We start from the raw sequence: 12,452 nt of genomic DNA, 5'->3' as shown, positions 1-12,452 counted from the left end.
TTATTTCTTCCACTTGGGCCACATACATAGTTCCCTCTTTGCTTTCAAAACTCCCCTTTATGCTTGGACACCTTTTGTTCTCTAGCGCAAATCACAGCTGATTTTTTTTTTTCTCACTCCTGCCTTCTCTTCAGCTGTGTCTTGTCTTCATCAAAACTAATTTAGTTAATTCTCCACTTTAAAAGCAGGCTGTGGTGCCTAGTCTCCAGTTGCTTAGCAATAGCTACCTGCTGCATGCAGAGATAACAGGCAGGCTGGCTGGGATGCTAGTCTGAGTTTGGCCCAGGAAGGTGAGGAGGAAAAAAGGAGCAAGACAGGCTCTGGTGCTGCACATGGTACTGCTACAGGCTGGTAGATAAGTTGGAAGGGCAGGATTTGCTTTCATTTCCAGACCCTATTTTTAAAATAAAAAATACTGGCTCAATGCAGGACAGGAATCAAGTGTGCATGACAGACTATGCTTTGGGTACATATATACAGACCTAAAATATTCAATTATTATGCATTAGGCATGGATTACAGTGAATCAAATCCTAGAATTTACAACTTCACGTAAACCCAAAGTGTACCATGGAGGAATGCAGGTAACTTTACTACACAGAAATTAGGGGACTAAATGTTGCAATCTCCAACGAGGAGGCCTGGTGTTTCCAAGATGGGTATGTAGGTACAGATCACTTCTGTCCCAAAATGCCTTCTGAAGACTGTGGGAAGAAAACTTCGGGGGTTTTTGCTATCTTCTAATAGGTATTTGTATGTGGGCTCTCTGTTAAAACAGTGTTTAAACCACATCTTTAGGTGAAAATCAAGAAATGCAAAAGATAAGACTCTGGGCAGCATCAATCACGAACATTCAATGATGAAGAAACATCCAGATTATCTTAGAAATTCTATTAATTCAAAAACAAAAATCTGGAATATGAATTTAGGATTCAGATTATCTGGAGTTCAGGTGAAAATATTCTTTTAATTGAAGGCCAGGATAGTAAACATGTCTCTCCAGAAAGATTTGTGAATAAAATCTCAAGACTAGTCAAGTGGAGACACTAGTCTTCATGCCTTCCACATTACCTCAAGCTGCAAATGATGACTTTGGAACAAGCGCAGCCACAATCTTGTTAATCCTTACAGGCTGTTGTGGATAAATTTCAGCTGGAGCTGGCCTGCAGTGGCCCGCCTAAGGGCACAGAGAGGAAAAAAGGTTGCTTAAATCCAGACTTAACCCAACTGAGAATGATCAGAAGAGATGTACTGTTTGGCCCTCTCTATGTTCACGCCTGTCCTGCCTTTGCTGTGAGTCAGAACATCTAGTCTAGGGACAAAATGGAAGTAATGTCTTCAGTATGTTGTTTTCCCTCCACAAACTCAGGCTTAGCAGATATTTTTCTATATGCAGTAAATGTAATTTATAGGAAAAGGTTAATATCAAGGGCATCTTTCCATCCTCTGTTCTTCAAATACAACCTTTACTAAATTTCATAAACTGTCTGTAAAAGCAATAATGAATCTTCATGCTTCTAGCCCTGTCCCAGTTCTGCCTCATGCCTGCGTGGGAGCTCGGGACAAAAGAATTCAATGCCTTGTCCACTGGATAGAGAGAAAGGTCTGTTACAGATACCCCAAGAGAGATCATTTTGTGACATACTGTTCTTTTTATACCTTTGTATTTTATATATCTTCATATAAATCTGAATTTAGAAAGTTATGTAAAGATATAAGTATGCAAATTGATGTTCAGAGGTGAAAAACCACTGTAGGTTATATTGAAGCTTTGGGAACAGTGGGTATTTGGCGTATGTGAGACAGATGTCACTTACTCAGGCATCTAAGGATGCAGTTCTATGCTTTGCTGTGATTAGACAGCAGTGAAAGATGTGGTACAAGCGCAAATGCTTGACTGAGGTTCTCCATATTCTCCCTGCTTTTCTCTGCATTGTATTGAACACTGTTTAATTCTTGTTCCCTCCCCATGAGTGCTGACTGCATTACTTGGAAGCCACATATCCATGTATCTGACAAGGCGATTGTTTTCATCAGGCTGGAATTACGGTATAGGTGTGTCTGCTATAACTATTACTAAGTTGCTGGTTTTGTTTGCACTTATTATCCAAGGCCAAATTCAGGACTCTGCATATGATAGTATAATCACATTCATGATAACTAACATGAACGAGTGACAGGTGGAGATCCTCACTGATGGTGAAGAAAGTGGAGTTTTACTGGCAGTACCCCACAGATTTGTGGACTGATCCTGAGCAAAAACTTAATCTTTTGTTACCGTCATTTCCCCAAGTGAAAACCCCTAACATCCACAATTATGCATTTTTGTAAACTGCATTAAGGTCTCCAAATGACAGGACCTATGTAAGCGCAAAGTATTGTTAACTTTGGATATTAAGCATTTATCGGAATGGCTTCAGGAACTTTATTTATGACAGAGGTTTTTCAAAGCAGTTTTTTTTATAGCTGCCCATATAATTATAATGAATATACTGAAGGAGGTATAACAAACACACAAAAGGTAATTCAGTATCCAAAGTGATAATGTGAGTGCATCAGGACTCAACCCTGCCTTGAAATATTAATTCATTTGCTGAATTATTAATTGACTTATTTTATGCATTAATTAGTACCTTGGCAGTTTTGTAACTTGGCTTCTTTGTGTACAGCAAACCAGGCGGGGATGGGACAGCGTCTTATACTGTTCAGTAGTCTCTAAATAAGGAATTTCGATAATGCAATGAAAGTGTCGCTAAAGAATGACAGACCAGGTTGCTAATTTAATTTCTTGCATACTCTTTATTTATTCACTTGACATTACTAGTGACTGCACATGTTACACATCCAAAGCGTCATTTCCCCCACAGGCTTTACATGTTTAATTAGAGCATCTTCAGAGCTATTAGCCGTTCCTCAACACCGGTTGCTTCCAACCTTTCCCACACTGGGGCCTTATTTTTGAAGCACCTCCTTTCTGTTGATACACAGCATGTAATTTTACACCCGTTCAGAAAAATAGGATTTAACAGCTCTGTATTGAATAGGCACAAGATTATTCATCTGCTTTACTTCAAGTCTAACCTCTGTGTTGCATGAGGAGCCCCTGATTTTAAATGTAAAAACAAAATGTCCCTGCTGTTGCTAAGGGAAAAACTGCTATGCAGTCCAGATTACTGCAACCAAATAGAACAGCTGAAGACATTAAACAGTTGTCAGGATAAGTTAAACCCAGTTTCTTTGAAAATCCAACAGAGATTTTCTAGAGTTTATAGCCCATTACAGTCAGTGCCTTCAGGAAAGTCTAAATGGAATCCAGTTTGGAATGAAACTTCACTTAGTAAAAAATGTGTTCAGTCTTAGAAGGTGTTTAAAGACCACCCAAAAACCCTAGACCACAAACCAAACTTTCAGAATAACTGGGACTACTTGCTCAATCATTTCTGCTTTAACCACTAAAGACACAGGCATGTTGTTATCTACCAAATAAGAGACATCTGTGTGAAAACAAGCAAGAGGAATTTGTACTAAAAAATAAGCCTGATAAAGTAGAATCCATTAAAAAATTGTTAAGGCCTGTGGACAGGGCAATGTCTGTTTCTTTGGGGCCCATAAAACATCCCCTTGTGTTCTTCTCACCCGTGTTTTTCTCCTTGCCCTAAGGGGAGGTTTTCGAGCTGTGGATCAGCTGTCAACACTATACTGATGTCACTCCACAAGTCTCACTCCTCATAGCCACAGCTGCCACTAAGATGCCTCAGTGTCCAGAGAAGGAATAGAAATTGGTTGACATTAAACCCAAACAAAAGCTTTCTATTTACTAGAGCAATTAAGACTGAGAGAAACCCTATCCTCGCTACCCATTAAAGGTGTCCCCTATTCATTAAAGTCATACAGGCGTTTAGGGCTGCGTTGGTTCACCATTAGGCCTGGATGATGAAGATTTATCGGTGTCTCAGATCACCTTCCTTAGACGCAGGCCTGTGGGGAGCTGTCGCATCTTCCCCGCCAAGTACGCCGCCATTGTCAATGCAACTCTCACACGCCAGTTACGGCCACTGACGGCGTAACGAGCCGGCCCTGAGAACACAACCCGGGATTTGGCGGCTGTTCTTCCTCCCGGGTTTGCCAAGACGGGGCGTCTAGGGCTGCTCCTCGGTGCCGGTGCCGGTGCCGGTGCCTGTGCCTGTGCCTGTGCCTGTGCCGTGGGCAGAGCCAGCCCCGCGGGCAGCAGGCACGGTACCCCCGCAGCCCCATCCCGCTCCAGGCTCGGGGGCCAGGGGAAAGGCGGACACGCAGGCAGCTATTCCCCTCAGGATCGGCGACGGGGAGGCGGCACCCGCCCCCACCCTCCCCGCCTCCTCAGGGCGGGCCCCGCCGCCTCTCCCGGTCTGCGACCGCGAGCGGCCACGTCGCTGGCCGGAGGAGGAGGACCGTAAGAGTGACCCCGCCGACTCAGGGGCCGCCCCCGCCCCGCCGGCTGCCGGGGCCGCGGGGCGGGCCGCGCATGCGCCCTGCGCGGCGCCGGTCGTGAGGGAAGTCTGCCACCGTTTCCGGGTTGGCGGCGGTAGCGCCATGTCGTGCGCCCTGGTTCACTTCGGCCACTTCCAGGACCTGGAGGCGGCTCGCGACTTCCTCTGCCCACAGCGCCGCCAAGGCGGCGTCGCGGCCGGCAAGGAGAGCGGTGAGTCCAGCCCGCCGTGCTGGGGGCCCGGTTCGTCCCGGCCCAGCGGCGGGCCTGTTCCCTGTGGCCCCCTCGGGGCTCCGTGCGGCGGGAGCCCCCGCCCGCTGAGGAGGTGCCGGCGGCCCGCAGGGGGTGGTGGCGGGTGGGCGAGTGCTCGGCGTCGTTCCTATGATAGGGGGCTGTGAAGGGCGGGTGTCATCCTACAGGTGCCACATCTTCACCCACAGCGTCTGATTTCCCGGGCGTTTCAGGTGTTCAGATGTTCTCAGATATCGGCCCTTATCCCGCAGTATGTAGGTGAAGCTCTTTGGCCACAGACCATGTGTGCCACAAACTTCCAGATGAAAGTTTCTGATTTTCTCCCTAAGAGGGTGCAGTTGTCGGAAGATGGTCTGGTAAAGTTAACAAATGTTGTGCACGCAGGATCATCTAATAACGCAAAATGCACTTAAAGTATACTAAAGATTTAGTTTGGCAGATTAAATTAAAAGACAGTAAGTCTTACAGCCACTACAGTCCAAAGTTGTGGACCAGATTTCCATTGCGTGAGGCAGTGCACAGAGCGAGCGGAGCTGTCTGGAACAGAAGCTGTATTCTCAACAAACAAGGGCCAACAGATCCGTGCCCAGGGTAGACAGTACAGGGAAATGAGATGCTGGCCTGTGTGTTGTTAGTGCTGTGCTGGGTTAACTGTATTTGGATGGTGTTTTGGCTTTCTGGCAACGGCATGGAAAGGAAGTGTTTGAAGGGGGTTAATGAGGGTGCTTATAAAGTCCTCTCAACTGTAAACAGCTATGAGAGATAGCAGCAAGGTGCTTATTAACAAAGCTTGAAAGGTCTGGGGGGTGTGTGTGTGAGTCTAAGGAGGGGGGCATCATAGGATAGTTTGCGTTGGAAGGGACCTTTAAAGTCCATCAGTCCAGCCCCCTGCCACTGGCAGGGACATCTTTCACTAGAACAGGTTGCTCAAAGCCCTGACCAACCTGACCTTGAACAGTTGCAATGATGGGACACCCATAACTTCTCTGGGCAACTTGTTTCGGTGTTTCTCCACCTTCATTGGAAAATCCTTCTTCCTTATATCCAACCTAAATCTACCCTCCTTCACTTTAAAACTGTCGGCCTTTGTCCTGTCACTACAGGCCCCGGTAAAAAGATGACACAATAATTGTGAAATAGGTTTTTAAAGTAGCATATATGCTCAGCTAGTTAACTTTGCCACTAAAACTTCTGTGTGCATGTTGTTATATTTTATTATTGCTTTCTTTTTGTGTTCAAGATTTAATTTAATTTACTCTGTTCTTGAGATGCGCTTGGAAGAAAGTATTTCTGGAAGAATTTTATACAGCCAGTCTTCATTGTCCAAAACTTCTGGTAGAAAACAATTATGTGACAGTACTTCTGCTTGTTGTTTGACTGCAGTAATGTTCTGAAAAATGCATAGAGATTCCATATGGTTCATATGGCTTTTCTTTTGGTATCCTCCATATCTAAAGGAGGAATTCTGGAACCATTAGGGTTCTGTTAGTGCCTCTTGAATACTGAAGATAAAAGCAAAAGATTGCAATGTGTTTGTGTTTCTAAAAGTATATGCTGAAAGGAATATTAAAATTTCTCTCCTATTTGGTGGCACATGTGAGAGAAGTTTGTGTAAAATAACTTTTGGATACTTTTGTTAGAGTAGATTTATCAAATGGCATCTGTAAAGAGAGAAAGCATTTAGTATGTTGTAAAACCACAAAAATGATAGAAGGAAAGAAGGAACATGTTCTAAAATGTGCTGTTCTTCCATTTTAATGAGTTGGCTGTATTCTGGACTATTTTTGTATTTGCTCATTCAGTCATCAAGGCAGAGTGTCAGAATCGAGTATTTTTCAAAATACTGCTGATTTAGGCTTTTTGAAATCTTTTGGGTTTGTGCTGGTAACTTTTTGATACTACAGCTGTTTTCATGGTTCAGGATGTAAGTGAACATAAGCAAGTAAGAGTTCCGAAAGTGACTTCTACATAAGATTTTGAAGCAGAAATCCTTAGTGCTTTGGTCTGTGACAGGGAGAAACATTGTTACAACTTGCAGAGGTATCTTAAGTTAGAAATGAGTAAACTGTGCAGATATCCTAAGTTAGAAAAAAGCGGATTTGGCTGCATGCAGCAGGAGATTCTCTTCCTGTTACACTTGTTTCTCCAAATCTGCTTTGCGGCTACTTTGCGGCCTAGCCAACTGAATACTTAAACTGCATATTGCATTTTATGGCACAAAGAGCCAAGGCAAATATTTTTTAACTGAGCAACATATAAACGTGGGGTTTTTTTATCAAGGAATGCTTTAATAAAAACTGTTCTATCGGCAGAATGCATGGTTTTAAAACAGTTTATTAAATTTTATTAAAGTTGTATGTTTAAAAACTTTGCTTTTAATCTGCTTTTATATTTTTACTCTTATGGGGAAAAAACTAATGAGTAGTTTGTTTTTTACTGAGAAGTTCAACAACGAAAATATCTTCATTTGCTATCAAATACAACTTTTGTACTAAACTTAATATCTATGTAATTGATTATATGTGAACAAGCATAGCTTAATAAATGTATGTCGAAATTAAAAGTATTTTTTTATTTTAAACTGGAGAACTGGCACCTTTTATTTACTTTTGTTTCTTGTGTGCTTTTTTTTTAATTTACACTGCATTTGTATGGAAACCCTTTCACTAGTATTTAACTTCATATTTAAGTGCAAAATATTAGCTACCTTAGGAAAATAAAAGTTCTTATTAAATATTTTTATTTTTAAAAAGTGTTTTAATTAACAAATTGGTTAGTCATAACTTAATATTTTAGGTGCTTTGTAGAATTTTCAAAAGTGCCAGTCAGATTTTGGATAACAAATGTTTTTAAAAAGGTGCCTCCATGTTCTTCAGTGTGTGGGTTCTTGGGTTTTTGTTGGAAGCTATAGGTCTTATCTTTTTTGGTTTCTTAGTTATAGATCAGAGAATTTTTTCTGCTGTTTTAGCTTTGGTCGTTTTTTCATTCTAATCATAATATTTTCTGTGAGTCTGGCTCACGGCACTCTGGGGTGGTTAAGGTGAAAGCATTTTTGTAGATACATTTTAAAGGAAAATAATTTGCTTCTGAAAATACAAGCAGTTTACGTTTCTAAATCACTATATGATACTGTGACTTTTATTAAAGTTCGAAGTTAGATGCCTTTAGTATGAATAAAAAGGCTGTGCCTTATCACCTAGTTGTATTTGACATAGCGACATATTTAATTTAGTTACAAGAAGGTAAGCGAAGCTGTCAATTTCAATTTTAATTTGAAAAGGCTTATCAAAGTGCTATGTATATTAAAAATATAGATGTAGGTAACTGACTTAAAAAAAAAACAACCTGCATTTTTATTCTAAAGGGAACTTTATTATTTTTTTCTTTCCTTTGTAGAGGTAAATATTTAAACACATTCAATGGTAGAAAAAGATGATGGAAAGCATCCTGTCAACTTCAACTTCACTTAATCTTTTTCTGTAGCCCAACAGTTTGTCTAGTTTGTGCAAAGGACATACTTGTCTGTTAAACTGGGGAGGGAAAAAAAAGGTGTCCTCCTCCTTTGATCCTCATGTAAAATCAGTTCTGCAGGTGCCTGTTTCCTCCCAGGTCAGGAAACACTGGAAGGAAGTATTCATGTTGTTCTCCTTGCTTGCGTTAATGCAATTGCATGTTAAGATTGCTAATAACACAATGCTAAAATAATTTAAGAAGCACTCATAGGCTGTTAAGGTGACCATTGATCTGTAGTGATAGAAATATATAGCTACTTTTTAGTTATATGTATTAGAATAAGAGGTGTTGGGGTAGATCTTACCTCACATGGCTTAAATAAATAAAAATGGTATTATGGAGTAAACTGGTTAAGGATGCATCATATGGAATTTCCATTCCTTTATTCCCTAGGAAAAAAAGGGGTTCAATGCTTTTCCATGTTTTAATGAACAGGACTAATAAAGCATGAGAATTTAAAATTATTGGGAAAATTGAATGCTAATTATGAGGCACAAATGCTCTGTGGAGCCTGAGCCTAGTGGTATCGAAGTGGCTTTGAGAACCGTTGTCTCAAATGTGCAAACACTGGGAATAGAAGTGCTTCCATTACATTTAATTTGACAGCTTGCTATGTTGAAGATGTTTTGGGATGCATGTTGGCTGGATCAGAAGACAGCTGTACCAGTTAACTCCATTATACAGCTGTCTATAATAAGGCGTACACATGAATGAAAAAAATCCATTTATTTGCAAAATGTGATAAAGCTTCACAGTCATAACAGAATTTTAGCAGTAAGAAATTAATGGATATTTAACTGAAAAGAGCAGAAAATTGAGTAATGAAGACAACATTTGCTCTAATCTTTATAATCTGAAGAATTTAACAACTTGAATTGATATGTCTCTGGTCTTCCAGTAGACTCTGAGCTTGAACTGTGTGTTTTAAAACATTTGATAGGCTTCATGACAGCAATTCAGTGACATAGCCAGGTAGGACTGCTGCTAGCTGAACTTTGGTGGTATAATATGGAATAAAAAAAAAAAAAATCAGTATTTTCCTGGTGTGCAGATATTTTTAGTTCCCCCACATGTGTTTATCTCCCATTACCTAAATGAAATTAATAAGAAAAAATAACCCAAACCCAAACTTGTCCTTGGGAGTTCCCAAGCAGTGATACCTGCATCAGTGGTAGTGAGCTGACAACTTCAGAGTGGCACGTGGCACAACACACAGCTTTCAGATGCTGCTGCTTGTTTGGGGAGGGTGGGTGGGTGGGTGGGTGTGTGTGTGTGAATAAATCAACCCCCTGATTTAGGGGGTTGCTCCAAGCTATGAGGTGTTACTTTACAGCTTCTTTTTACAGTAGGAATGATGGCTTAAGCCTGGCGAAGGAACTCTCCAAAATCCAGCCCTGTTACATTGACAGCATCCTGAAAATGCTCTTCAGCCCAGTTTCTCTAAACAACATCTTCAGAGCTGTCCTTGCATGCTCTCCTTTATCTGGATCAACTAATTTAATTCAGAAAAACAGAAGGCCAGGCTTTTTATTTCAGGGTTGCAGACAAGGTTATAAAGGAAAAAAAACCCGATTACAAAATCAAATTCTAGATTGCATTTAACAGTAGGGTGGTTCTTAACTGTTTCTGTATCCCTATTACTGAATTTGGTATATTCGTACTGAAGAGTCTTCTGCCAAGCTCTCTTGTAGTGGCTCTTTAATCAGATCCTCTTTCTTCAGATTGCATTATATACATTTAAGATTCACTTCATTCAGTTTTCACTAAAATATAAAAATACACACTCTACCTGCACTGTTACATCTGTAATATTTAATACATTCTGAGATGTAGGGAAGACTAAATGACATGCTTTCAACACAGATGACAGAATGGTGTCAGAGTACTTTGTCCAAATTATCTTCACACTTGAGTTATTTTCTGCCTTAGCACCTTCTTTACTGGATAGGCTTCCTTATTTCTTGGTATAACTTAAGCTGTCACTTGCACCTGAAAGAAAGCTGAAATACTATGTTTTGTATGCAGTCTGTTTCATTTATTTCCTGTGCTATGTAGCATCACAAAGCTTCCCCCCTCCCCATGGTACCTCAAACTTTGTTTTTGGAGTTAAGTTACAACTGTAAGCCATGGAAACTTGCAGTTTAAAGCATCTCTGTAGTACCTGGATTACTTTTAACTTGGTCGGCTTTTATTCTGTTGGGAGCAGCTGTGACCACCTAAAGGAAGAGGAATTGCTCAAGTGGTTCTTTGTCAGATTAGTGAGCTAACTTAGTTTGAGTGTCAACTTTTTTCCACTTACGATGTCTGAAGTGATAAGAGAAATCAAATGTAATACTAGTCTCAAAAGGAGCATCTCAAAAGGCAAAACAACCTAATGTATTTGTCAGTCTCCATGTTAGAGGAGCTTTGGAAATAAATGGCCTATGATTACTGAATAGCAAGAAGATTCTAAACTATTTCTAAAATTCCTTGGCCTGAAGAGAGGAGAAACTGCTTGTATTTCTTCACTAATTATGCAATCCAGTGGGATCAGAATAGCAGTAAATATACATAGAAAAAACCTGAAACTCTTGCACTTAATAAGCAATCATTTCTTGCACTATTACTTAATTTTATAAATCCTTAAAGCATGGTTGGGAAACAAGGTGGAAGATCATAAGCCCAACAAACTACACACATGCACAACAAACCACACACAAGTGGTGTGGTTTAACCCCAGTCAGCAACTTAAGCACCACACAGCCACTTGCTCACTCCCCCTACAGTGGGTAGGGAAGAGAATTGGAAAGGTAAAAGTGAGAAAACTTGTGGGTTGAAATAAAGACAGTTTAGCAGGTAAATCAAAAGTTGCACAAGCAAAGCAAAAGAAGGAATTATTAGTTCACCACTTGCCGTGGGCATGGAGGTGTTCAGCCATCTCTGGGAAAGCAGGCCTCCATCATGTGTAATGCATACCTGGGAAAACAAATGCTGTTACTCTGAATGTCACTTGTGTTACATTATGTTACATTATAACACTGTCAAGTACTGGCGGATGGGAAAGTCTCTGCAAGCCTGCAGCCTCCATGGGATGTTTTGTAACTCATTGGCACAGGTGAATAACTGTGCTTTGAGTTAAAGCGTTACAGGTGTATCCCTCTGCATCTCTGTCCATTGTTTCAGAGGTTAGTTACATATTGCCTAATACCCTGCTTCACTAGACGTTGCTTAGGTGAAGTGTCTGAATGAAATGGGTAAGGAAACGATTTTATTTTTAATTTAATCTCTTAAAAAATGTATCGAAACAAGGAAGGAATGCATGCAGGGGCTTCAGAAATACACGATTAGTGTGTACAGGGCAGTCTATACAGCATGGAGGCTGGATATGAAGGAGTAAGCTTGTGAGCCCTTGTAAGCTGGAGGAGCTGCTGACTTTGCAGAACAGGTCACAGTTCTGAAAGATGTCTGCAGCTTCATCAGTGGGATGGTGCCTCAGCATTACCTCATTTTTCCATCCTTTTTTGATTGATCTAGCTTCATCTGAGGAAGATGACAACCACTCTGACAATGTAGCTGTTCACAAAGGGGCAGCAAGAATCCTCACTGTTAAAATTTTATGTTGGGTGTTCAGTCTCAGAATCGAAGTGTCTGAGATTTCTTGGAAAGGTTGGTCTCCCCTGAGCTGTAGGGGAAGGCATTGGCCCTGACTGTGTTTCTTGGATATGGTTATGTTTCTCTCTGGGCTGTGGCACACTGACAGATTTCTTTCCCCAATGAATTTTATAGGAAGGAGATTTTGTTGCCTTTTGAGAAAATAAAATGCAAACAGAAGTAGAATTTTGTTAGCTATCTTAAACTAAACATTGAAGTTAGTTATTGCTTCTTGCAGTTTATATTCAAAAGTATTTGCCATAATTCTCCTTTATATATTTGTACACTGGAAAATTCTCAACCTCAAATGAGACTGTGACCCTTGGAAGCTTGTTGCATATATAGCTATGCGTGAAATAACAGTGCAGTCAGATCTGTATTAATGATGATGCAGTAAAACTGGCTGACTCAACCATTTTGTAGATGGTATAGACCTTTCAATTTTAGCAAAGGTTATTCATGGGGTGGGTGTTTTGTCTTCTACAGTCTTGTGAAATACCTTCTCAACAGCATTGGTGAAAAGTTTCTTAAGCTAAAATATTTTAAGTGTTTTTGTCTTTGTTAGCCATACGAAATTAAAAAAAAATTA

At 40.6% G+C, this 12,452-nt stretch overlaps 1 protein-coding gene across 3 annotated transcripts in view; it reads left to right on the top strand.

Annotated features, from left to right (window-relative positions):
• The first annotated feature begins 4,482 nt into the window (after positions 1-4,482).
• Positions 4,483-12,452, top strand: part of RAB3GAP2 (RAB3 GTPase activating non-catalytic protein subunit 2) — a 47,588-nt gene continuing 39,618 nt past the window's right edge. For all 3 annotated transcript variants that reach the window (XM_064446281.1, XM_064446282.1, XM_064446280.1), the window contains exon 1: positions 4,483-4,681. In XM_064446281.1, coding sequence (XP_064302351.1) covers positions 4,573-4,681 — 109 coding nt within the window. In that variant the 5' untranslated portion in view covers positions 4,483-4,572. The remainder of the gene's footprint in view (positions 4,682-12,452) is intronic.

The sequence above is a fragment of the Phalacrocorax carbo genome, chromosome 3 (genome assembly GCF_963921805.1).
Source record: "Phalacrocorax carbo chromosome 3, bPhaCar2.1, whole genome shotgun sequence".
In the NCBI taxonomy this organism is placed as follows: Eukaryota; Metazoa; Chordata; class Aves; order Suliformes; family Phalacrocoracidae; genus Phalacrocorax; species Phalacrocorax carbo.
Note: the sequence above shows the minus strand (reverse complement) of the source record. Positions and strands in the feature narration are given on the sequence as shown.